Source organism: Alexandromys fortis, unplaced genomic scaffold (genome assembly GCF_014885135.2).
Source record: "Alexandromys fortis isolate MF-2015 unplaced genomic scaffold, M_Fortis_MF-2015_v1.1 scaffold_18, whole genome shotgun sequence".
NCBI lineage: Eukaryota > Metazoa > Chordata > Mammalia > Rodentia > Cricetidae > Alexandromys > Alexandromys fortis.
The window spans coordinates 5,340,765-5,366,373 of record NW_026067897.1 but is presented as its reverse complement, the minus strand read 5'-3'; the positions used below and the strand labels follow the sequence as shown (position 1 = coordinate 5,366,373).

Below are 25,609 nucleotides of genomic sequence, written 5' to 3'. Positions count from 1 at the left end.
AAAAAAAAAAAAAAGACAGACACGCCACCATACCATCATCACCCTGCACCCCCTGATTAAAGACGCTGTACTGCATAGTGCACCTGACAAAGGCCTTTCCACCAGCATCGTGTAATTCACTAATGGCTAGCACACCCGGAGCTGGAATTACTCCAGACACTTAAACCTAGACTAGAAACAATTTCAGAAAAAAAAAAAAAACATAAAAACACAAGGGGAGAAGGGTTGAAGGAACCAGAGCCACATCCCAACATCCCCAACCCTGTCTTTCCTATCCCTTCACACAGAATGACTAGGGCTACAAAACTTTCATCGGGGAATATCCAACACAAGGAGAGGCAGGTCTAGCTCCCCCAAGGGCTAATCGACAGACTGGCAGTGCCCTCTCCAGTCCCAGTTACAAGACTTGAATACGGAAGTTTCCTTTTCCTCTAGAAGGTGACATCGCGGGGGCCAGGGCTGAGAGGCAGAACAACTGTGCAGAACGAGAAGGCACTCTCACCATCTTCCCTACACGCCTTTCTTTCTAAACTGCCCGAAGCCCAAACAGTCAGAGTTGTATCACATACAATCCAGCAATCACAATTCTCGGTACTTAGCCCAAACAAATTCCAAACGTTTGTTTACCTGCAGTCAGGTATCGTGATGTTTAGAACAACTCTGCTCAAAGCGGCCATGCTGGGAATCAAAGGCATGTTCCGGAGGCAGAGGCAATCAGCTGAGGTACAGCCAGACAACACTGCATCTCTAGAAGGAAACGAGACCCCAAACTGTGAAAATACACACAAGTACACTAGGTGTGTCTTGCTGGGTTTAAGAAGCAATCTGAAAATACTACTGCTATTTCATTTTGACTACAAGAAAGTCTGGAAAAGCCAAAAGCACAGGAACAGTAAAATGGTTAGAGAGGGAAGAACAGTCCTGTGTGTCATGACGTTACATGGTGGATACATCACTACATACCTACAAAAACCCAAGAATGCCCAACACCGAAAGTGAACTCTAGTATAAACTGAGAATATGCGCTCAAAGGAGGTTCAGTTCTTTTGTTGTTTTGATTTTTGGAGATTTCTGTGTTAAACAGTCCTGACTATCCTGGAACTCACTCTATAAACCAGGCTAGCCCTGAACTCACAGAGATCCACCTGCCTCTGCCTTCTGAGTGCTGAGATTTAAAGGCGTGCACCACCACTGCCTGGCCTTGGGTGGGGGGGTTAGCTTTAACAAACTTGTAAGCATGAGCCACAGACAGTGGGGGAAGGTGGGAAAACTAATGGAAAAGCTGCACTTCCTGCTCAATTTGCTCTGATCTAAAATCACTATAAAAAATAGAAGAATTTTAGTTGGCTGACAGTCATTCACACAACCTGAGCACCGGGAAGAGCTGATACAGGACCGCCCAAATTCCAAGCAAGCCTGAAACTGTAGAGAAAGTCCCCAATTTCAAACTGAAACAGAAACAATAGTAGCAGGAATCTACATTTTAATTGGGTCTCAACACAGTACCAGAGCCACTGACATTCCAAACAAATCCACATTTCTACACTTGCATTCCAAACAACAAAACACACCAGGCTGGCCAGGGCGGCCTTAACTAACATCCCAGCACTTAAGAGGTGGGGGCAGAGAATCAGGAGTTCAAGGTCGTCCTAATGGCACAGCAGGTTCTAGGTCAGCTTGGGCTACTTGAGACGTCTCAAACAACTGAGGTTTAGAAATAACACAACTAACTGCACAGTAGGGAAAATATAGTGTCAACCTGTACACTCTGGTTACTAGTGTGGCAACCCACACACTCTGGTTACTAGTGTGATAGCCTGCACACTCTGGTTACTAGTGTGACAACCCGCACACTCTGGTTACTAGTGGGTCAACCCGCACACTCTGGTTACTAGTGGGTCAACCCACACACTCTGGTTACTAGTGGGTCAACCCGCACACACTGGTTACTAGTGGGACACACGAGCTAACAAGAGCCAAGACTCTATCATCCAATACGCGTAATGACTACCTCCATACTTGAAGTCTCGGGACCCTTTCCATATTAACAAGGGAAATGTTTAGTGGTTTCAGAAAACACAGTTCTTCAGTTCAGACATGCTCAGGCAGATGGTCTGCAGCTTCAGCCTCCTCTGACCTCTGCAGTTGGTTTGGCAGCTCTAGGCTCGGAAATTATCTATTTCTCTGAATAGAAAGTTAGATTAATTCATCCCAGCAGGAATGAAACATAAAAACGATTGCTAAGAAAGGTTAATAGCGTTTATAAATGTTAAAGGGGAAAAAGATACAAACATTAATCAAAAACAGTTAGGGATCGAATCCATTTTTTTCTTTTTTTAGAGGCAGGGCCCAGGCTGACCGGAATGTGCTACATCATGGAGGAGAACCTTGAACCACTGAGCCTCCTGCCTCTCCCTGCCAAGTACTGGGATTACAGTGTATCCAGCCCAGAGCTCCACCTGCAGTAGGCACTCTACCGCCTTAGCTAGACCTCTAGCCCTTATAACAGATACATTTAAAGAAACAGAAAACCCTGTCTTTGTTTTTAATGCTACTTCCAATGTCAAAAACAAGGCATGGAAGGAGGAAGTTCAGCTCGACTTAGTCACAACTTACAGACCCAGGGTCAGCTGAAGCAGTAGACCAAACCACTGGTACATCATGCTGACCCCTCCCCCAAAGGTCAGCTACTAAATACCCTGAGAAGTATAGCCCACAGCAAGGAAGCAACCCAAAAACATTCCCCAAACGCCCCAAAGCCTCAACCTTACATCCACCAAGACTGCTAGAAGAAAAATGGTGGATTTTGTTTTATCAAGATTTCTCTGAATTGTCAACTCTCTGAGAAACATAAAAAATGCCTACCCAGAGAACCTTATGTACACAGCAATAGACATGTTACCAAGCCAGAGGACTTCCTGCATACAGCAGCGGACCATTCTACCAATGAGAACACTACAAGGTAAAGGTTTGATTGGGGGAGGGGGGGGAGCAGGGCCTCTATGTACTCTATCAGTGAGTTATACCCAGGCCTTGCTTTTTTTTTCTAGTTACTTTTATTTTTATAGAAATATTCTGTTTGTATCAAATAGTGCAGTGATTAGCAAAATGCAATGTGGATGGCCAGCACTCAAGAGCTCTTAACTGCAGAAGCATCTCTCAGCACCCCAAGGACCAACACAGCCCAATTCTCAGCTCCCCTTCTGCCACATCAATATACAACTACTTATCAGCACATTAAAGAGATTCTATAAATAAAAGACACTGGGACCCTTGTGATCTAAGATTTCTAAGCATTGAAACTTAATTTAACAATATATGAAGTGTCCAATATACTATTTTCACACCCAGGTGGCATACACCTTTATCTTAGCACTTGGGAGAGAGAAGGATCTCTGGTCTTCCTAGTGAACTGTAGGACAGTGAGATCCTGTCTTAAAAAGAAATAAAGAAAGGAAGAGAGGAAGGGAGGGAGGGAGGGAAGGAGGGAGGAAAGAAGGGAGGAAGGAAAACACTGTCTCTGTAAGTAAATACTTTGGGGACACTCTGCTTCCCTCTCTCTATTTTCTGAGACGGTCTTACCACTTATCTCTAGCTGGCTTCAAACTCACAGGTGTGTGTACACCTGCCTCTGCCTCCCGGTGCTGGGATTAAAGGTGTGCTCCATGACTTCTTGTCTTAGTCCCTGTTTTATCATGCCCCCAAGTATCTTATTATGATCACAAGACCTGGCTGGTATATATTTTTTAAACAGGTCTAGTCTAAAGGGCACTTAGCACTTCAAAGCAAAATCTTATCTACTACAAGGAAGCCAAATGGACCCCAAGACCAAAGTAACCAAGTGCAAATGGCTTTGGGATCTGTAGACAGTGTAAATTCTTCCGATTTTTTCTAATCCATCAGCTGTCTATGTGTGTGTCATTCTCTCTCTCTCTCACACACACACACATATACACACTCTTATATAAGATACATTCACATAATTATTACCAGAAATGCAGCCACCTCACATAAACCTCTAAACCACGTATCAGCTCCAGTTCCGTCATGACTACTCTGAAAGACACCTATCATTTACACCGTTACTTCCTCCTGGTACAGTACACATCAACAGTTTCAACAGGAACGCACACTGACAAAGTTTAAAGCATTTCCCTGACCAGGTACAGTGGTTAATGCCTTTAATGCCAGCACTCGGGGGCTCTCAGGGAGGACACCTACAAGTCTGAAGGCAACCTCCCTCCAGGCCATAACACCACTCTTAATTCCAAAACTTAAATTAAAAAAAAAAATGAAAACAACAACAACAAAAAGAAAAAAAAAAAGCACGGGATGGGGTACAAAGCCTTCTTAAATAACTTTAAAGGATACTCTCGGCCATCGCTGCTACGTCCAGCTTGTCGATATCAGGTGAGCCAGGGCAACATTTCTTGAATTCTTTTCGAAGATCAAAAAAGGAATAGAAGCATTCAGGTAGTAATACATTCTGAGGGAGGAGAAGGCAGATGCTGTTACCGAGGTGAATCTGGTCCATATTTCTCTAATAACTAGGAACCTATGAATGCGATATTGCAAAATTTACCACAATTTTTAGAAATATAAAATTCAATGTGGAATGGCTCTATTTTTTAATGCTTGGTCACGATACATTAGATCCCTCAGCAATTTCATAAAGTCATCTCATTGTAATGAAACGGATAACAATGTTTTTGTTTCACTGTGTCTTCTAATCAAACCATTTTTGTTTTCTGCTTGTTTTGTTTTGGAGACTGGGTTTCCTCTGTGTAGCCTTGCCTGTCTTGGAACTCGCTCTGTAGACCAGGCTGGCCTCGAATCCACAGAGGTTCTCCAGCCTGTCTCCCGAGTGCTGGGATTAAAGGTGTGCACCACTCGGCATTTTTTTTTTTTTTTAGTTTTTTTTCGAGACAGGGTTTCTCTGTAGCTTTGGAGCCTGTCCTGGCACTAGCTCTTGTAGACCAGGCTGGCCTCCGCCTCCCGAGTGCTGGGATTAAAGGCGTGCGCCACCAACACCCGGCAAGCCTTTTTTTTATTTTAATTTAGTCTTGTGTATCTGTGCAGAGTTGCCTGCATGCACACCAGATGTGTGTGGGTTCTCATGAAGCCAGAAGAGGTTGTCAGAACCTCTGGGACAGGAGCCCAGATGTGAGGGCAGGGAACTGAACAGATCCTCTGCTAAGTGCTGAGCCACTCCTCACCCCGATCAAACCCTTTCTGAAGCTATTATATATGTGCAACATGGGGTTGTTGTTTTTCAGGTTGTAATACTCTTTTTCCAGCTGTTATCATTTTAGACCGTCTGTGGTTTTAGGTATCAGTTTTTACACAGATAAATTTATTCTACAATTAACTGGTAAGATCTGTTAAGTCCCAGTAATATGCGTATTTATTATTATATAAGCTAGGAATAGTGAAGTCCCTATACTTTACAAAAGATTACTTTTGACCCAAATTATAGTTCCATATCCGTTTTTGCCCATTGTTCTGGCTTTACCTGAGAATTTGAATTGGATTTTAAACTATGCATCACCAGGGCTGATGGGAATTAAACACCTGTTCAATTCCCAGCACTCACACGGTGACTCACAATCACTTGTCACTTCAGGCCCGGGGATCTGACACTTTCCTCTGACCTCCACAGGCATGCATGCACACGGCACACGTGATCCGTGCAGGCAAAACACCAAAACATACAAAAAAAAAAAAACCTTAAACAAGCAAACAAACTACAGGCTGCTCAGGTGGCTCAGAGAGAAAAATGCTTTAACCCAATGGCTTGATCTTGATCCCTGAGACCTACATCACAGTGGAGGGAGAGAATGGACTCCAAGGTATCTATCCCTGACCTCAGTGTGAGAAATGTGGTATACTAGCACCGCGTGTGCGTGCACGCTCACACTCACTCACACGCACACACAAATGCACATGTGAACAAAAAGACACAACTAGACAGGGTAGAGAGTGCACATAATTCCGGGGGGAGGGGGTGAGGCTGGAGAATTGAGAGACCATGCCAGCCTGAGTTATATACTAAAACTGTCTCAAAAGAGCCAGGGGGGCTGCCGAGCATGTGCAATGCTTTCAAGGTTCAATTCCTAGCAAAGGACCAAAAAGGAAAGGGCTCTTTATGCCAAAGAGAGGAGAAAGCTCTGAATTCCACTCTTAGGGGTAGTAAGGATCACTGTGCAGATAAACAAATACTACAGCGCTGGCTAAGGTCTTTTGTCAATGTTTGTTTGTGTAAGAGTCTCCCAGTGTAACCCAGGCTGACCTCAAACTCAAGGCTGGGCAAACCTTGACCCTGTTTTTCCCTTTCTTTTCTTTCTTTCACAACCAGACTGGCCTCAGACTCAGAGATTCACCTGCCTCTGCCACCTGAGTTCTGGGACTAAGGGTGTGTGCACCATGCCTGGCTAAGCCTGGAACTAGAAGTTCTCATCCCCTGCCACCCGCCTTGAATGCGCCTCCACACCTAGCTTCACGCAGGCTGGGGGATGAACCCAGGATGCCGGACGAACACTGCTTAACTGAAGCAATTCTGGGCTTCTGCTTTTCGTTCAGAACCTACTGTCCATGACCTCAGGCTGGTTTTGAACTCACATCCCAGCACACAGATGAGGCAGGAGTGCCTGGACTTTGAGGCTATCCTGGACTCCAGAGCCAGACTGTCTCAAAAAAAAAAAAAAAATCCACCCATTTATAAAAACAAACAAAACCTTTAAAATTTGGTTTTCAACACTTCAAATCAAAGGGAGTGTGGGAGTGTTCTAAAATATTGTTTATGTTGGTAATCGTTATTTAAACAGCCCTAAATAAAAGTATTTAGAAGGTTTTTGATTCTCTTTCATGGATAAAGCATTTCACACAAGAAAATTACCTCAAGGCAGTAAAATACAGTCTTTTTTACTGTAAGTGACAAAAATTCAAACCTTATATATTAGCTTTGGAAAATGCAGTGTTAAGCTGAATACATAACAAAGATGATGTTTTAATCACTGATGGATACCTATAAAATTACTACAATCCCAGACACCTCCATGAAAATTACATGAGTTTTTCAATTGTGATAAAATATACATAATGTTAAATCTACCGTGTTACCCCTTGTTCACTACAGTTTTATCGCCTGCTTGCAAGTACAGCAGCGTCAAGTTCAGGCCACTTTGAGACTTTCACCACCATCCTTTTGATTCAAAACTTGTTTACATCTCCAAAACGTAAAGCTGCACCATTAGACAGAAGTCCCCGTCTGCCCTTCTTTAAAAGTAGAATAATCTGGATGACGTTTTAAAAAGCCTCCAGACAACCCCCAAAGTACAGCTGTTTTTCCAGAAGCCGGAATAAACATATTTGAATAAACCATCTGGTTTGTTCGTTTGTTTTCAGATTCCCCAAGTCACCCCCGCTGAGAACATCCACTTCTCCAGAAGCCAGCACTCTTACCTTCTTGGAAGCCTCGGGATGCAGGATCTGCCTGACATGAAGCTGCCCGTCAGTACACAAACAGAAGGAAGTGCCTACCCCAATGTTCAGCTCATTGCTCACTGACTGGTTAAACTGCAAGAACCAAGAACACGGGAGGGAGGCAACGAAAGCAAAATTTACAAACATGTCAAAGGGGCCCAACTTGAAGATAATCAGAGAAAAATCGTCCTGAGGACTCTGGGGCCTGGTGCGGGCAACATCGCAACCCCCACCCCCAACCTGTCACTTTGTCCTAGGCAAGGATGCTTTACCAACCAATCTGCCGCTTTTCCGCTGGGGAGAAGTGGGTTTCACTAACCAGCAACCCTTATATTCAGGATGAACCTATCGGAGGTCTCTTTTCACAGTTTGCCTCCAGATTACATCATTCCACGGGGCTGCCTTTTAAATGTTGGGATGTTCCAGCTTTAAATCACCCACTTCCGATACGCGTGCGGGGGGTACTGAATAAGCAGAACGCTGTAAGGCGGGTAACACTTTCTTAGAAAATACTGTAGAAATAACTTCCTCCTTTAATAGGAGACTCCTGCGCTCCGGCAGAGGCAGGCTGGGAGAGCGCAGAACACAGCGCTGCACAGGTGTTGAGACCCGCCCTATCCAGGTTTCTAGCAACCGTCAGCATGCACAGCAGCCAGTTTTTAGGTCACCTCAATTCCTACAGGGGATCCCGCCAGCTCCACGGTGACCCAACAGGCAGGCCCACAGGTCCGTACTTGCAACCCCTCCCTGGGATCCCAATCAAGGCAGTAAAGAAGCAATGAGGAAGCCGAGCCTTTGGAAATTGAGACGTGAGGCTGAAATCAGGCGGGCGCTCAGGAGCTAGAAGTAGCTCGGGATGACGGGTGCACGGATAGCCTGCTCCTCTACGTGACTGGGCTGCAGACCCAGACCCACTAGGGACTGCGCTTGGGCTTGCGGGAGATAGGATTCAAACTTCGCTGGGGGAAAACGCGACTTATACTCCCGCCCAAAGAACTACGCAGGAGTCCTGCGAATTTCTATCCCTTTCTATCCCAAGACCCGGGGGGCCAGGAACAAGCACAGCAGCCCCCCTCCAGAGCCCCTCCCCGCCCTCCGGCCGGACGCCCACACACAAGGCTGGGAGTCTCGCCACCCCGCCCCAGAAACAAGCGGAGACCGCTCCACGAGGGCGTGGAGTCACAGGGCTGGGTCGGGTCTGGGGGCCGCGGAAATGGGGGTGGACGGCGCGGCGCGGCCCGGCCCAAACTGTCACCTGTCGGAGGGCTTGGTCCAGCTGCGGCGCGGAAGACAGGCTTTCGGCGTCAATTTTAGTTTCTTCTTTACAATCCTCAGTCAGGTCCAACTGGTCCGGTCTAACTAGTACTTCGTGCAACTGTCCCACCTTGGGGGGTGAAGGGTGGAGAAGAAGGGGTCAGTTCCCTCTTTTCAATTTGGAAATTCTTCCTCCTCCCCGCCTTCCCCCGGGCGGCTCGAGGCTTTCCAGGTACCCAGCAGCAGAATCAAGGCTCCCTAGACGGCCAGGGATCTGGTCTCGGCTCCCCCGCCCCACCCCCACCCTACCCGGATCAAGTCGCCGAGGCCCTATAAGGGACCCCAGCGCCCCAAGAACCACAGCCTGGCCCAGGCGTCCCACGACCCGCAGAGAACGTGGCTCGGCAGTGCGGGCCTCTCTACCTGGGCCAGGTTTCGGAAGACTGAAAGGGCCCCAAGGTGGTTTAGTCAAAAGGTTTGCTTTACCATGGATTCTCTAGGCCTCGGGGCCCCGCTTCACATGCGCGCAAACAAACAAAAAGAAAGAAAAAAGCCCTCTATCTCCTCTCTAACTTCTACGATAAAGTTCTTGCCCCAAGCCTTGTTCGGACCAGAACGTTGTGCAGTACCTTCTTGTTGGCCAAATCCACGACTTTCCATAACAGCAGGATCAGTTCCTTCTCATCTGAACCCAGCTTGGCTCCGGTGGCCCCAGCAGTGATCCCAAAAAGCACCACCAAGTAATCCGGAGACGCCGTCATGACGATAGGTGGGGAGGGGGAGGAGGGGGTTCGGGAGGTGGCGAGGTGGGGTTGGAAGTGAGAACGAGAAAACCTGTGCTAAAAGCCTCTTCCAAGAGAAAAAGAAAGCGCCCACCCCCCTCCTCGCGGCCGCCAGGGCAAAAGGCGGTAACCAACCACCCAAGCCCACACCTGGCCGGCGCTCCACACCCAGGGCAGGAAGGGGGGGTGGAAGGAGGGAGCAGCAGGCCTGCCCTTTCTGTATCCAATTGCTGGTGCGTCTATGAAAAAAAGCCGAGGAGCCCAGCTGCACCCCCGGGAGGCGCGAGCAATGGCTGAAAGCCTTTCTGTGTTGGGATGTGGTTCTACCTGCCCGCCCCTTTCCCCCTCCCCCACGTGGTGCAGGTAAGAGACACCTGGCGGCGCCCGCCCATTGGCTCCTTCAAACCACGACGTGGCAGCGGTGGGGGGGGGGTTAGAGGGGGAGGGCGAGGAGGGGGCGGGAGACAAAGGCTGGATGAATGGGGAAGCCGGGGCTGGAGAGGAGGTGGGGTGGGGGCGGGGAAGAGCGGGTTGTCACCCTCGGGGTAGCCAAGGCCAGACCGGGAAAGGGGTAGGGGGCCTAGGGCCCGCGACGGCGGGGAAAGGGTCCCCGCTCTAGGGGACGAAGAGGCGAGGGAACTGGAGGGAAGCCTGGGCGGTGGGGTTAGGAGCTGAAGGGTCGCGCGAAAGGCCAAGGCGCCGGGAGGCCAAAGGAGGCCAGAGGTGAGGCCCTGGGCGCGGCGCCTGGGAGGGACCGGCCCACGGCCGCCCGGGTAGGTGGTGCGGGCAATTGCGGAACTCGGGGACAGCCGCCCCTGAGCCCAGCACTCCTCGAAGTGCAAACAGCGCGAGGGTCAAGTCCTGCGGGCCCTGCCCGTCGACCCGGAGAGGAGCTGGCGTTCGCTCTCCACCTCGGGGCGACGAGCCACCCCCAAAATCCCAGCCGCCGAACGCGACGCCCGGCTAACTAGGCAGGTCCCGGGGCGCAACCACAGTGCTCACAGCAGCTAGGGGACCCCGGGAAGAAGGACCCTGCAGCCCATTCTCTATCGTACACTTTGTTATGTCGGCTGCTATTTTGAGGCCGGAACGCCCTCCAGGATCGGAGCACTTTTAACTGTGATTTGCTTTGGATATAAAATAAAATGTACCTGCCTGCCGGCCTCAAAAAGACCTCCGTGAATCCGGCCAAACAAGCTTTTTGTTAAATTTCTTGCCCTGTCCTCACGCCCTCCACCCGTCTCTTGAATTTGCTCTGGGAGTGTGACTTGACTAAGGTCTCCAGCTCAGCGTGCGCCCTCAGACTCTTGCGCCACCGCCAACTCCACCCCCAGCCCCAGACACGAGCCACCAAGGGGCCAGGAAGGTCATGTTGACTTTTTAGAAAAGCGCTAGAGGTGTAGTTCCCTCGAGTTTTCTCTTTCAACCCGGTCTAATCTTGGGAAATATTACTAGTTTAGTGGCAGGTATGCGGCCCCGAGTATTCTTGGTGTGAAACGCGGCCGCCACACCCTTGCAACCCCTGGAACCCGTCGGTACTCTCCCAGGGATGTTTGTTAGTGGAAGCCTAGACTCTGGGGAGTAAGGGAGGGGAGTCGGAGGCCGGCGATGCGCGTTTCCCGGTAAGATGGGGTGCGGCGGGAGGCGGATGGCAGGCGGAGCAGGTGGCAGCGGCGTCCGGGAGAGCGGGTGGAGGCCTGGCTCGCTCTCCGCCCCCGAGAGGGCGCTGGTACCACCTGGGTCCTGGGCTGCCTCTCCGGTGCTTCTAGGACGCCTCGCAGCCCCGCCCTAGCCCCGGAGTCCCTGGAGCCAACCTCCTCCTTAGGAGTCGCGGGGGCTGGGACTGGGCGGGGGATCTGGAAAAACCACCCAGATTGCTTTGCAGTGGGCGAGGCTACCTGGAGTAGCCGGTTCCCCGAGCCGCGTCGCCCCGGGGCTCTCGAGAATGAATTTCTCTCTTGCTCAGCTCTGTCGAGAGAGGCAACACCTGGCAGAGGCGCGGGCCTCGGCAGGACGGACCGCTCAGCACACCAGGCTGGGAGGCCCGACGTCAGGTGAGCATGGTGCAGAGAAAGTGATTACAGCCGCACCTGAAGACACTACTGTGGAGTTTGGATTCGTCGTTTGCAGAACGAGTTTCGACGAACTGAAGACTTAAAGTCAGCGCTTTCACTAGGAGAAGCGGCAGTAGGAAAACTAGAGGCACGAATCTCATAGCTGCCCCTCTTTGCAGAGACCTTCCATTCCCCGCTTATGAAAGCTGGATTCTCTGTTTCTATCATTAAAATAACAACTTAGGTTAACTTGTCCAACTGATTTACCTTAACAGGGGTTTTGTTCTTGAATAAATTCTCAGGCCTTCTAACAGCCTGGTACGTACGCTGCACTCAACAAATATTTACTAATTTGAATTAAAAGGAAGACATTTTTGCTGCTAGGTGTGGGGAAAGGACAAGGGTTGTGTTGTTTTGTTTTCTGCAGCTATGAGGGAGAGCATAGCGGGAGGCGTCTGGAGAGGTCCAAGACTCTGAGCCAGGCCACGTGAGGAGCGTGGAGAGAGGGAAATTTGGAGCAGCGACGAAGATGCCAAAGGGGACAAAAAAAAAAAAAAAAAGGATAGACGTAGCCAAAATGACTGGATTATATGGAGAAGAGCTTCTAAGAAAAGGGCAGTACCGCCAGTCCCTGGGTAGAGGACGGGGGATGCCAGCCGGGAGGACCTGCCTGCATCCTTCCTACGTGGTCTTGGATATGTTAATATCGTCTCAGTTAGCCATTCAGCTGGGATTTGAGACATAACATCCCAACCTTTGTGTCGTTGTGGCTGAAATCCGGGCGTTGTCAGGGACCCTGGAAAGCTGAAATTCCGACCGAGGCCGGAAAGAGAAAGAGGGGTGCAGAATGTTCCCCCACTGTTTCTGCCCAGGTTCTGCAGGTCACCTGGAGCTGACTGGCTGGATCACCTAGGGCTAGAGCTGCTTTGGGGTCTGTCTAGGATGCAGATTCCGAAGGGACCCCTGGGGCCGGCACGTTGTTGATGTTGACTTGAAACCTGCCGGGACAGAGACTAGGAGGAGAAGGTAAAGTTAGGGAGTTTGGGGACATTTTTATCTTGGGTGTACACTTGAAACTTTCCCGCCCATGGCCCTGGTTAGGGGAGGGAAATCTCAAGAACCAGGAAAGGGGGGGAGAGACCCCCACCCTCAGGCAGGTGGGAAACCGGCCTGTTGATTGACAGGGATATTTATCTGGAGTTCGTTTGACCCGTGATAAACGTTTGACTCCCTGAAGCTTACATGAATTTGTTTTTGTTTTTCCCTGTGTAATATTTTCTGCAATAGCCTTGGCTGTCCTGGAACTCCCTTTGGAGATCAGGCTGGCCTCGAACTCTGGCGTTCAGGGGTTAAGGGCTTGAGCCACCACCACCTGGCATGAATTTTTTTAAGTTTAGAGGTGTTTTCAGCACAGAGAGAAGCATTTTAAAGTCTATATTTAGAAGACAACCAAAGGAGATTTACAGTTTTGAGCTTGTGACTATAATAGTGGCAATTCTTTACCAGGGATTAATATTTTATCAGAACTAAGTTGATTAATGTTAAAACTCTGCAGTCTTAGGGGTTTTTTTTGTTGTTGTTTTGTTTTTCAAGAAAGGGTTTCTCTGTGTAACCTTGCCTGTCCTTGAACTTGGAGATCTGCCTGACACTCATTTTTATATACCTTAAATCACTTTCGTAGACCTTTATGACTTGTATTATGCATCTTAAAACACTTTTTTAGACCCTCACAATTTAAGGTTTCATATCCTCAGACTTTTGCCTCTTGTATTTATATACCTTAGAGCACGTTTCTTAGACCTTCAAAACTTGCATACCCTTTTAAAAAAAAAAAAGATTTATTTTATGTGCATTTGTGTTGCCTTCATGTATGTGTGTGTGTGATGGTATCAGATCTCCTGGAACTGGAATTACAGACAATTGTAGGTGCTGGGACTTGAACCAGGGCCCACTGAAAGAGTAGTCAGTGCTCTTAACAGCTAAGACATCTCTCCAGCCCTAAACATTTTTGTTTTGTTGTTTTGTATTTTTTTTTTTTGACACAAGACTTTTTTTGTATAGCTCTGGCTGTCTTGGAATGCACTGTGTGTGTAGACCAGGCTGGCCTCCAACTCAGAGATCCGCCTGCCTCTGCCTTCCAAGTGTTGGAATTAAAAGCGTGCACCACCACCTCCCAGCTCTTTTTTTTAAATTATTATTAATTCAGCCATTTACCAGGGGACACAGGTGATTGCTGATTAATCAGTTTTGATATGTTAATAGACACCTCAGCCATTCGCCCCAAGTTTGAGACCTAACTTAACTGTAATAATGCACCCAAATTTGCAGCTTTGTCTTATGATCTAGATGTTAATCCATCACTGTAAATATGAGACTCTCAGCTGACAGTCTACAAAAACAATCCCCTATCCCATCCCATCTCTACATATCCCTGCCCCCAACCAGGCTTTCTGTGTAGCCCTGGCTATTCAGAAACCCAATTTATAAACCAGATGACCTCAAACTCAGAGATCATCTACCTCTGCTCTGCCTGCCTCCCAAGTGCTGGGATTAAAGGAGTGCACCACCAGGTAAGGCTAGTCTGCAGAAAATTTAACTTTCATATGTCCTATTTAAAAAAAAAGTTAAAGACCTATAGGGAGCTGGGCACAGCAGGACATGCCTATAATCCTGGCGTTGGGGATGAGGAGGAAGATATAGACCAAGGAGTTCTAGCTACCAGAGAGAGACTGTGTCTATGAAAAATAGATTCAGCCAGGTGGTGGTGGTGCACGCCTTTGATCCCAGCACTGGGGAGGCAGAGGCAGGAGGATCTCTGTGAGTTCTGAGTTTGAGGCCAGTCTGGTCTACAAGAGCTAGTTCCAGGCTACAGAGAAACCCTGTCTCGAAAAATAAATATTGTTTTAAAAAAAAGAAAGAAAGAAAAATAGATTCGAAACCGAAGGAACAGAAACATAAAGGGCAGACTTGAGTAACACTGTGGGTTACTCATGACTTGTGCCTCACTAACGCAGGAGCGCATCCTCGATTTAAGAATGCATGAATGAACATTCTAGCGATAAAGAAAAATGTCTGGAAATTGCTCCCCAAGGATTCAGACAAACCTTATAGATGTTACCATGATGATCCAATGAGGGACTTTTCCTCCCTACCCCAATGCTGGCGGCCTATCCGCTGGGGGCCAATCCTAGGTCTTACTTTCTCCCGGATGCTGGGTAAGAGCTTTGCAGCCTTAGTGGTAGAGGAGAGACTCCGCTGTGCTATTCTCGGCAACTTCTGTGAGGCTGAGATTGCTTCATACTTGCCAAGCTATGTGTTAGCCTCCCTGCCCACCGTGCTCCCCCAACCCCATCCTGCCCCGCCCCGCCCCGCCCCAGCTACTGCCTTGCAAGGATTTAACAATGTTTGTGCCACCACTGTCTTCTGTGGTGTAATACTTTATTACCATAGAATTCATGTATTTTTGTTGCTTTTCTTTGGTGAATAGAATAAAGGTTTTAAAAAAAAAGGTTTTCTTTGGTTTTAGGGTTTTTTTTTTTTTTTTTTTTTTTTTTAAATTGGGGTGGAAGCATGAGTATTTTCGTGTTGACTGTGAAGGACAAGACCCGGATTACAGGCGGTTCTGAGCCTCCGGATGTGGGCACCAAACCCAGCACCACTGCAAGAACAGGAAGTGCCCTTATGGGCTGAGTCTCTTCACCCCTCCTTGTTCCCCATCACAATCTTTTCATACACTTTAAGGTAGCTGTTAAGTGACCCTTCCTGTTCTTTAATTGCCTTCTTAGCCTCTTTTAGTCCTCACGCATGCGGGAGCGTGCCTGTGCATGCGTGCATGTGTTGCTGGTAATTGAACTTGCTCTTCAGGGGGTGATACACGTGGAGGCCAGAGAGCGACTACTTTAATGATTCCAATGTCACTCGAGTCTCTGCATCGTTCTTAGTTCTCATTTGCACACTCCTAGTTGTTACTACAAAAGTGTAGTAACAAAAGTGTAGGTGTCAGATGGGGGAAGTCTGCCTCTCTCTCTTGAAGAGCTCACATGCTAGCCTGCTGTCAGGACCTGGAGGAGTTGAGTGCTTGAGAGGAAGACACATCAGAGCCGAGGAGCTACTATGGCACCGAGAGCACGCGTTCATCAGAAGCCAGCCCATCGGAGATGTGCCAGCGGGTACAGAAGACTGTGTGTCTAGGAACAATGGAGATAGTGCTAGTGACTGACATTTTCTTTTTTCTTCTTGGAACTTTCTCTGTAGACCAGGATGACCTTGAAATCACAGAGATCTGCCTGCCTCTGCCTTCCCCGAGTGCTGGGATCTGCCTGGCTGCTAGGAAGGAAGTGTTCAACCACACCACACAGGACTGAAAGATTGGTTGAATGAAGAACTTGAGTGTTGAGAATATTTTTTTAAGGTGTGTTACTTTTGTTGATGTTGCTTTTGTTTAGCTCTGTGATGCTATGTTACTGTGCCTGTCTAAAACACCTGATGGCCTAATAAAGAGCTGAATGGTCAATAGGTAGGCTGGAGAGGGGATAGGCTGGGCTGACAGGCAGAGAGGATAAATAGAAGGAGAACCAAGGAAGAGGAGGAAGCAACAAGAGAACAAGGAGAGGAGGTCATCAGGGGCCACCCAGCTATCCACGGAGTCAGAGTGAAAGTAAGATGCAGAAGTAAGAAAAGGAAAAAGCCCAGATGCAGAAGATAGTTGGAATAATTTAGGTTAAGAAAAGCCAGTAATAAACAACCCAAGGTAACGCCAGGCATTCATAACTAAGAATAAGCCTCCGTGTATGATTTATTTGGAAGCTGGGTGGCAGGTCCCTAAAGAGTAAAAAAAAATCGAAAGAGTAAAGATAAAAACCAATCCCAACACGAGTATTTCACAACTGAAAACCCCTTTATGAACAGCGTGGCTCTCTGGCAATGCCCACCAACGCCCTCCTGTCAGAAGCAAAAGGAGCTTCACAACATCCCCACTAAAAACATGAAGATCCTGAATAAGAATCTCTTCCGCTTGGTGGTGGCGCACGCCTTTAATCCCAGCACTCAGGAGGCAGAGGCAGGCAGAGCTCTGTGAGTTCAAGGCTAACCTGGTCTACAAATCAAGTTCCAGGACAGCTAGGACTATTACACAGAAAAACCCTGTCTCAAAAACTTAAATATCTCCCAGATAGGAAATGAGGTTGAGATGTTGAAAACACTCAAGCATGTATCTGAGACATTCATCTGTGTCCACGCTCTGCAATTGCTGATCAAGAGCTGTCATGATTTCTGCAACTGGCTCAATCCTCCTGCACTCGCTGTACCCATGCCAGCCTTGCTGGAGTGGCAGCCCAGCAGGTCCCTGCGTAAACTCAGAGAAGGCAAGCATGGTAGTGTTCACAGTGTTCATGCTCGTGGTTGTGCCCGTTTGTGACTGCACTAGGACAGTGGAACTGTAACCCCGAATAGGAGAAATGCCGTAGTGTGTAACTAGCATCTCAGGTTTTAAAATACCAAGTGGAAATCTGTATTTGAGGCCATCAGAAATCACTGATCTTCCTAGGTATTCACTGCAGATGTGGTTGTAGGATACTTCATCTTCTCCCTGATCAGACCAAATCTCTGCAATGGGGAGGGAAGGAAAAATAGGATGGCTGACTAAATGACTATTTTCTATTATCCTGTGTATTCCACATTTATACACATCACTGGCCTAAACCTTGATTATAAATTATCATAGACTGTCTGTAGAAAAATACAAGTTTAATAGTGGCCCCTGCCTCTTGCTCTCTTGTGGTTTGGGCTTGTTCGTTAGTCTCACAGGAACTTGGTTTCTCATTGTGACAGTCAGGTGCCAATGGTGACATGACTCCATGGTCTTTAAGGAAACGGGGATGTGTAAATGTCTCCATAAAGAGAATAAACCTAAGAGCCAGGAAGGCTGTACTGAGAAGACTCCCCGAGAGAGGGTCAGGGTGGCTCAAGGGAACCACAACATCACGGACTCTCAGCCTCTGTCTTTTTTTTTTTTTTTTTTTTTTTTTTTGGTTTTTCAAGACAGGGTTTCTCTATGGCTTTGGAGCCTGTCCTGGAACTAGCTCTGTAGACCAGGCTGGTCTCGAACTCACAGAGATCCGCCGGCCTCTGCCTCCCGAGTGCTGGGATTAAAGGCGTGCGCCACCACCGCCCGGCTCAGCCTCTGTCTTTCCAGTAGTCGTCGGAATTCAGGACATTTGGGGGCAAGCCTGGGCTACATAATGAAGCCCCTACAAAAGAGAGTGGCAAGGTGTTTAAACCAGACCTTGTCCCAACCCCTGCTTGTCATAGGCAAATTTAGAGAAAAGGGCAGATACAAGACACAAGGAATCTGGGCAGCATAGCAGCACGAGACACCAGTGCTTGGAGATTATAGAACCGAGCCTGTTTCACTGGGCATCCAGGGGAAAGTGATGCCCCCAGAAACTCACTTCTCTCTCCTTACTCTGGCCTTTTGGCACAACTACCCTCTTCCCACCTGTTCCTTACTTGGGCTCCTTTACAAGTTCCAGAGAGAGGAAGCCCAGCAGCAAGTTTTTGCTTTAAGTCAAGGTGAGATTGACAGCTGGGCTTTAAAGACCTGAACTAAAGAGGATGTGGGCCATGGTCTTAGGCCTTCTATTGCTGCAAAGAGACTTCTTGACACGGCAATTCTTATAAAGGAGGACATTTAATTGAGGGCCTCACTTACAGTTTCAGAGGTTCAGTTCATTTTCATGGTGACTGCGGGTATGGCCGTGTGCAGGCAGAGATGGTGCTGGAGAGGGAGTTAGGAATTCATCTTGCAGGCAGCAGGAAATGGCCTAAGACGCGGGGAGTAGCTCCAGCTTGGAAGATCTTAAAGCCACTCCCACAGTGACACACTTCCTCCAACAAGGCCACCCCTACCCCAACAAAGCTACACCTCCTAATGGTGCCACTCCCTTTGGGGGACCATTTTCTTTCAAACAACCTTCCGTGCTCCTGTGAGCAACTCTAATGAAAGTCAGAGGTGAAAACAGAAAGGAGGTGCAGTTAGAGCAAGGAGACCAGGAGTGAAGGGGACAGGAAAAGGGGTGTGGGTGATTATGACATCATCCATCTATAAAAACCTATACAATATTAGTTAATCTTCACTGATTGCTTTCAAGGAAAGGAAGCATTGTCTCTTATTTTCGAAGTCTCTGGCTTCCTTGCAGTCAGCTTAGCCAATCCTTTGGCTGATAAAGGGCCAGTGTTGCTAGTCTGGCAAAATATAACCCAGGAACCAGGAAATCCTTTTCTCCTTACTTTGTGTGTTTGCAGGATATAAATGTTAGGTTGAAAGAGCACATTTGGCAGAAACTGCTGTTCGGAGACAGGGAAGATAATTTTTACGATGGGTCTATATCTGCTTCAAACAGTGTAGTCAGTACCTCTCACCTGGGACTCAGTGGGTGTGGTCAGTCTTTCATTTAATACTGTTGACAGGCTTGTTGCCCCAAACAGGATGTTAGGCACTGGAGACTCAATAGCGAATAGAGACAAACATGGCCCTTGTTCAGTGAGGGGGATGACCAAGTGCTAGACACAAAACCAAATGCATAAACAGTACAAGTGCTCTCAGAACCAGGGCCCTGGGACTCCACGGCAGTGAGGGATGGCCTCCTTCAGGGAGTCAGGAAATGGCATCTGAATTCCAAGCCACTAGTCAAAGTGAAATAGCCAAACGGAAAGACCTCCATCTGCACACTGTAGAGTCAAGATTGGGAGGGATCACAGCATGCCAGAATTGTCTATAGAGGAGGAACTTGGGAGTTGCTCTTGACTTGCTGTGTCCAAGTGGTTGCCAAGTGCATGGACTTTCTCTGAGTCTAATGTTGCTGATTCTGTGTGTGTGTGTGTGTGAGTCTAATATTCCTGACTCTGTGTGTAAATCTAACATTCCTGTCTCTGTATAACATTCCTGTCTTTGTGTGTGTGTGTGTGTGTGTGTGTAACATTCCTGACTCTGTGTGTGTGAATCTAACATTCCTGTCTCTGTCTTTGTATATGTGTGTGTGTGTGAGTCTAACATTCCTGACTCGTGTGTGTGTGTGTGTGTGTGTGTTTGTGTGTGCACGTGTGCAGGTGTGCATATTCCACAGCACACCTGTGGAGATCAGAGGACACTTTTGGGAGTTGGTTCTTTCGTTGTATCTTGGTGCTTGTTTGAGTTCGGGTCTTTTTTTTTTGTTTGTTTGGTTTTTTTGTTTTTTTTTTTATTTACCATAGCCACGTTTGGCTTCTATTAGTTCTCTCAGCCTGTGCATCCCATCTCACCAGAAGAAAGCCAGGACTGCCAGGGGATGCTGGTACACTGCTGTGGAAAATCCTTTTGTACACTGTGAAGTCTCCTCACTGTGACTAGTTTAATTTAAAAAAAAAAAAAACCTGACCAGCCAATAGCTGAACAGGATAAAGTTAGGCGGGAAAACAAATCTAAGAATGATGGGATGAAAAAGGGTGGGGTCAAAGGAGTCACTAATCAGATACAGAGCTAGTCAGACACACAAAATGGGATAGATAGCTGGACGAAGGTGTTACACGCCTTTAATCCCAGCACTCAGGAAGCAGAGGCAGGCAGGTTTCTGAGTTAGAGGTCAGCCTGGTCTACAGAGTGAGCTCCAGGACAGCCTGGGAAACACAGAAAAACCTGTCTCAAGGTCTCAAGGTGGGGGAGAAAGCTAAGATTACAGAAGCACACTACTGCACTTGGCTTTTTGTGTGGGACGGTGGGACAGCAGGGTTTCTCTCTGTGGCCCTGGCTCACCTGGAACTCACTCTGTAGACCAGGCTGGTCTGGAACTCACAGAGATCCGCCTGCCTCTCCCTCCTGAGTGCTGCTGGGATTGGAGGTGTGTGCCATCACCTGGCTGTAGGTGGCTTTTTATATAGGTTCTAGGGATCAAATTTGGGTCACCAGGCTTGTGCAGTAAGTGCTGTTACCCACTGGGCCATCTCCTGGCCCTGAGAAATGTTTTAAAATAATTAATAGGAATTACTGTTCTTTCATTTCATAAAAGAATTTAGTTTTAGGGGCTGGAGAGATGGCTCAGTGGTTAAGAGCACTGTCTGCTCTTCCAGAGGTCCTGAGTTCAATTCCCAGCAACCACATGGTGGCTCCAAACCATCTGTAATGAGATCTGGCGCCCCCCTCTGGCGTGTGGGTATACATGGAGGCAGAAAGTTGTATACATAATAATAAATAAATAATCTTGAAAAAAGAATATTTAAAAAAAAAGAATGTAGTTTTAGCTACCTTTAATTCAATTTAGGAATCTAACTGAAGGAAGTAGTTCTCTTTGAGTTCAAGGCTACATAGTGACACTGTGTCTCAGAAAAAGACAGTTTTAATATCAAAAAGACTAACCAAGAATAAAGAAGTTTTGTTTTTGTTTTTTGGGTTTTCTTTTTATGAAAAATTGGTCATATCACTTTCACATGAAAAAAATGAATCATATACTAGGGTTTGCAATCATTACCTTAATCTTTTCTGAAAATTATGAACAAATTAATTTCCCTAAAACCCATTTTTGCTTACTATATATATATATTTCTATATACCTCACTATGTTTTTTTAAAAACAGGCTCTCATGTAACCTATGCTGACTTCTAGCTCACTTTGTGGTGAAGGATGACCTTGACCTCTTGATCATCCTGCCTCTACTTGTTGAGTGCTAGGCTTGGGCTATACTTTTAGCATTTCTGCTGTTTGGGATTAAACCCAGGGCTGTCAGCTTGCTCAGCAAGCATTCTACCAACCGAGCTATGTCCTCAGCCCTGTGGCATCTTTTATTTCTCTCCTACCTTTCCTCCTTTCCTCCCTCCCTCCGTGTAATATTTCTCTTATTTTATGTGTATGTATATGCGTCTCTGTATATGCACAAGGCTGCAAATGCCTTTGAAGCCTGGAAAAGGCATCAGAGCCCCTAAAGCTTTAAGGTGGTTGTGAGCCAAGATCAGTGCTGGGAACCAAACTCGGGCCCTCAGGAAGAGCAGCAAGTGCTCATGACCTCCTTTCATTTTAGACAAGATCTCCCTCTGTATTCCCAATTGTCCTGACCCTATGTACCCCAGTACTCTATGTACTGACTTCAGATTCCCGGCAGTCCCACTACCTGAGTCTCTACAATCATGTTCAGCTCCTTCTATATGATTTATAATGAAATCTGCAGCCACCTACCTGCATCCTTCCGAAACTCCAGTCTGGTTTCCCAGAGGCAGCTCCTCCCCTTTGTCACCTCTTCATTTTTTAAAAGATTTATTTGTTATGTACATAGTGCCTGCATGTCTGCCTGCACCCCATAGAGGGCACCAGATTTCATTACAGTTGGTTGTGAGCCACCAAGTGGGTGCTGGGAATTGAACTCAGAACCTCTGGAAGACCAGCCAGTGTTCTCAGCCTCCAAGCCATCTCTCCAGCCCCATTTCGTTTTTCAACACTATGCATTCACACTATTAAACATTGATCTAAGCCAGGTGATGTTGACACACACCATTAATTCCTGCACTTAGGAGGCAGACGCAGGCAGATCTCTTGAGTTTGAGGCCAGCCTGATCTACAGGACAGCCAGGGCTACACAGAGAAACCCTGTCCTGAAAACCAAGGCAAACAAGTAAGCAGTAGTCTAGAAGTCTAATCTGGAGCCAGCAAGATGACTCACGGGATGATGGGCTTGCTGCCCAACCTGTGTGCAGACAAACTGCAAGACCTCTGCCATCCTAGTAGCATCAAGGATACTGGACCCTAGCCACTGAGTAAACTAGCTGTGATCCAGTATTACCACCAAAGATTTGCATCCGGAATTTGGTCTGGACATGCACAACTGAGCAGAGACTCTCAAGCTCTTGGCCTTGGTTCACACGAATGGGTGAATGTTGCTCTGAGAACAAGAGGCCAACCATATAAGATGTCCAGGGAGAAAATTCTAGATTCCACTTTCTCAAAAAACTCAAGTTTGGGTAGAATCCAGAGAAGAGGGGAGAAGAAGAAGAAGGGGGCAGGTCTTCCCTGTTCTGAGATGATGCAGGAAATGACTGAGTACTGTAAATACTGTCTGTCAATAAACTTGAACACCAAAATACACACAAGACCGCAAACATTTTAGCACATGCCTGTGATCTTGGCACTTGGGAAGCTGAGACTGGAGACTCACCAATCTGAAACCATCTGTATACCACGGACCTGTCTCAGAAAAAGGGTCACTGAGATGGCTCGTCGGGTAAAGGCGCTTGCCACCCAGCCTGAAGACTGAGCTGATCCCCAGAGCCCACACAGTGGAAGGAGAGAACTGATTCTCTCAAGTCCTCCCCTGACTTGCACACACATCGTTGTGTGCACTTCCGACTGCAAAAGGGTAACGGTACATTTTTAATTGTACAGTGTCAATACAACATGGGAGATATGGACGGAACTTAGATTCATACATACGGACTCTCATTTCGGTGATTGTGTTGGACACGACTGCACCGTACGGAATGAGAGGCTCTTGGAGCGGACGGTCAGAAATTAAAATACCGTCCTGGGGCTGGAGTGGTGGCCTAGTCACTAAAGTGCTTGTCATGAGCGTGGATGGCCCACATCCACACTGTGCCCTGAGGTGGATGCGGGTGAACACCCTACACACAGTTCTCTGAGCTAAAGATCTCAAGAGATCTGGCTAAGAGCATGCTTGCTGGACAAAAATGAGGACCTGAGTTCAGATCCCAGCACCCATGGAATAAGCCACTCGTCCCTTGAGCATGACTGTCAGCTCTGAAGGAGGCAGAGACAGGAGGACTGGGGGTGGTTGGCTTCCAACCTAGCCAAGAAAATGCAGGCCCTAGGTTTAAGGAGAGGTCCTTCCTTGTGGAGGAGACGGGATGGTAGAGGTGAACGCCTGATGCTTTCCTTGAGCACCTCCGTGTACACAACAGCAAATGACTCCTTACACACCAGTACATATACCCAGACACCTAGATACAAATAGATCTTCTTTAAATGATTAACAAAAATATTTCCCTGTGAGTTTGGATAGCCCTCACCAACACAGCAGGGAAGCCACCGGAAGCCTGTTTACGACCGCAGTGATCACACATCTTAACACTCTCTAAAGCACTAGCGCAGTATATCCTCAGATGGATAATTACAGTCATGGATTCGGAAGAACATCTGAGACACACTGAGTGTCGTTCTACAATGATGTTACAAAACCATGTTAGCTAAAATAAACAGCAAGTGTGTCATCAAAGCTATGTTTTACCAATTAGAAAGAGTCAAGTGTCTGTTTTATCCCAACGCCCTTGTTTCGCAAGAGCAGAAGCTCAGGGACTTAGCCAACCAGAATGACACAGCTAATCGGTAGCACAACTGTACTGATCTCTCAGGTCTCCTGCCTCACGGGCCAGTGCTCTCCCCTGTGGTGTCCATGGTTACCCGGATGGGTTGTCCTGAAAACGTGCTGAGTTTCATGATTGGTCTTGGTGCGTGTAGCTGCTTTTGCTTAAAGTTCTCTCTCTCTCTCTCTCTCTCTCTCTCTCTCTCTCTCTCTCTCTCTCTCTCTCTCTTTCCCCTCCTCTCTCTCTCTCTCTCTCTCTCTCTCTCTCTCTCTCTCTCTCTCTCTCTCTCTCTTTGAGATAGGGTTTCTTTGTGTAGCCTTGGCTGTCCTGGAACTCACTCTGTAGACCAAACCAGCCTATAACTCACAGAGATCCACCCGCCTCTGACTCCCAAGTGCTGTGATTAAAGGCGTGCACCACCACGCCGGGCTCAAATTAGTTCTCTTACAATCAAACTCAATGACAAATAATAGGGCATGAAAGCTAACTAAAATTCGTTATTTAAATTCACCAACTGGTAAACAGTATATGAATGTGCACAGAAACAAACAGATCAAACCCGGGGTCTTGTGTTTCCTGAGCAGGCTTCCCTTTGATTTTGAGATGAGATCTTGCTATATAGCTCAGGCTAGCCTTATATTCGAGCCTCCTGCCTCACACCCTTGAATGATGGTATTACAGATGTATACCATATGACTGGTATTAGCAAATATTTCCTTAAGGAATATATACAAATGGGCTCAGAAACAGAAGTGTGAACTTAGTGGTGAAGAGCTTGCCTTCTGTGAATGAGATACTGGATTTTGTCTCTAGCATTGGAAGAAAAAATGGGTGGGGAATGTTGGGGGAAGAAATATATCTATGAATAAGGGAGTAGCACACAAGGCTGATGCAGGAGGATTGGGAATTGAAGAGGGAGTCCCCTCTTTGTGCTGTGATTACCATTAATGAATAAAGAACTGCTTTGAGCCTACAGCAGAGCAGGGCTAGGTGGGGAGGACTGGACTCAATGCTGGGAGAAAGAAGGGCAGAGTCCGGGAGCCGCCATGGAGCCACCAGAGTCAGACATGCCAAAACGTTAGCTGGTAAGCCACAGCCACGTGGCAATACACAGATTACTAGAAATGGGTTAAACTAAGAGGTAAGAGTTATCCGATAAGAAGCTAGAGCTAATGGGCCAAACAGTGATTTAATTAATACAGTTTCTGTGTGATTATTTTGGGGCTGAGCTGCCAGAAACTAACAAGTTGCTCACTCCCTCCTACAGGGAATTTGAAGCCAATTTCTCTGCAACACAATTAGACCCTGCCACAAATATGTTTATATTGATATGTGTATATGTGCACCTAGACAATAAGCACATGAAAAGACTTAATGTTTTCATTATGGAAATTCTGGTAAAAGTGAAGAAGTACTTCTTCAGCCCATTGGGCTGGCCAAGATTAAAGAGACAGGTGTGAAGATGTTGAACCCTTATACGTTGTTGGAAGAATTGTTCAGTGCTGTGGCCATGCTGGTAAACACTGACAGGTTTTCAGAGGGTTGCACACAGAATTACCATGTGACCTGGCAATCGTATTCCCGGGCACAGACCTAAAAAACATGAAAACAAACGGCCCAGTCAACATGTGCTTGTAATCCCACAAAGCTGAAGAGGTCAGCACCACAAGTTTGAGCTCAGCCTAGTTCAAGTACAGAGT

General features: G+C 47.3%; 1 protein-coding gene across 11 annotated transcripts in view; it reads right to left on the bottom strand.

The window, feature by feature from the left end:
* Positions 1–9,694, bottom strand: part of Esrp1 (epithelial splicing regulatory protein 1) — a 50,778-nt gene extending 41,084 nt beyond the window's left edge. For all 11 annotated transcript variants that reach the window (XR_007596006.1, XR_007596015.1, XR_007596012.1 and 8 more), the window contains exons 1-4: positions 9,366–9,694; positions 8,738–8,866; positions 7,462–7,575; positions 4,372–4,486 (exon numbers count right to left, since the gene is read on the bottom strand). Coding sequence is in view for 5 of the 11 variants with exons in the window: in XM_050166230.1 (XP_050022187.1) it covers positions 4,372–4,486; positions 7,462–7,575; positions 8,738–8,866; positions 9,366–9,497 (490 nt within the window). In the remaining 6 variants the exon portion in view is untranslated. The remainder of the gene's footprint in view (positions 1–4,371; positions 4,487–7,461; positions 7,576–8,737; positions 8,867–9,365) is intronic.
* Between the last annotated feature and the right edge of the window lie 15,915 nt (positions 9,695–25,609).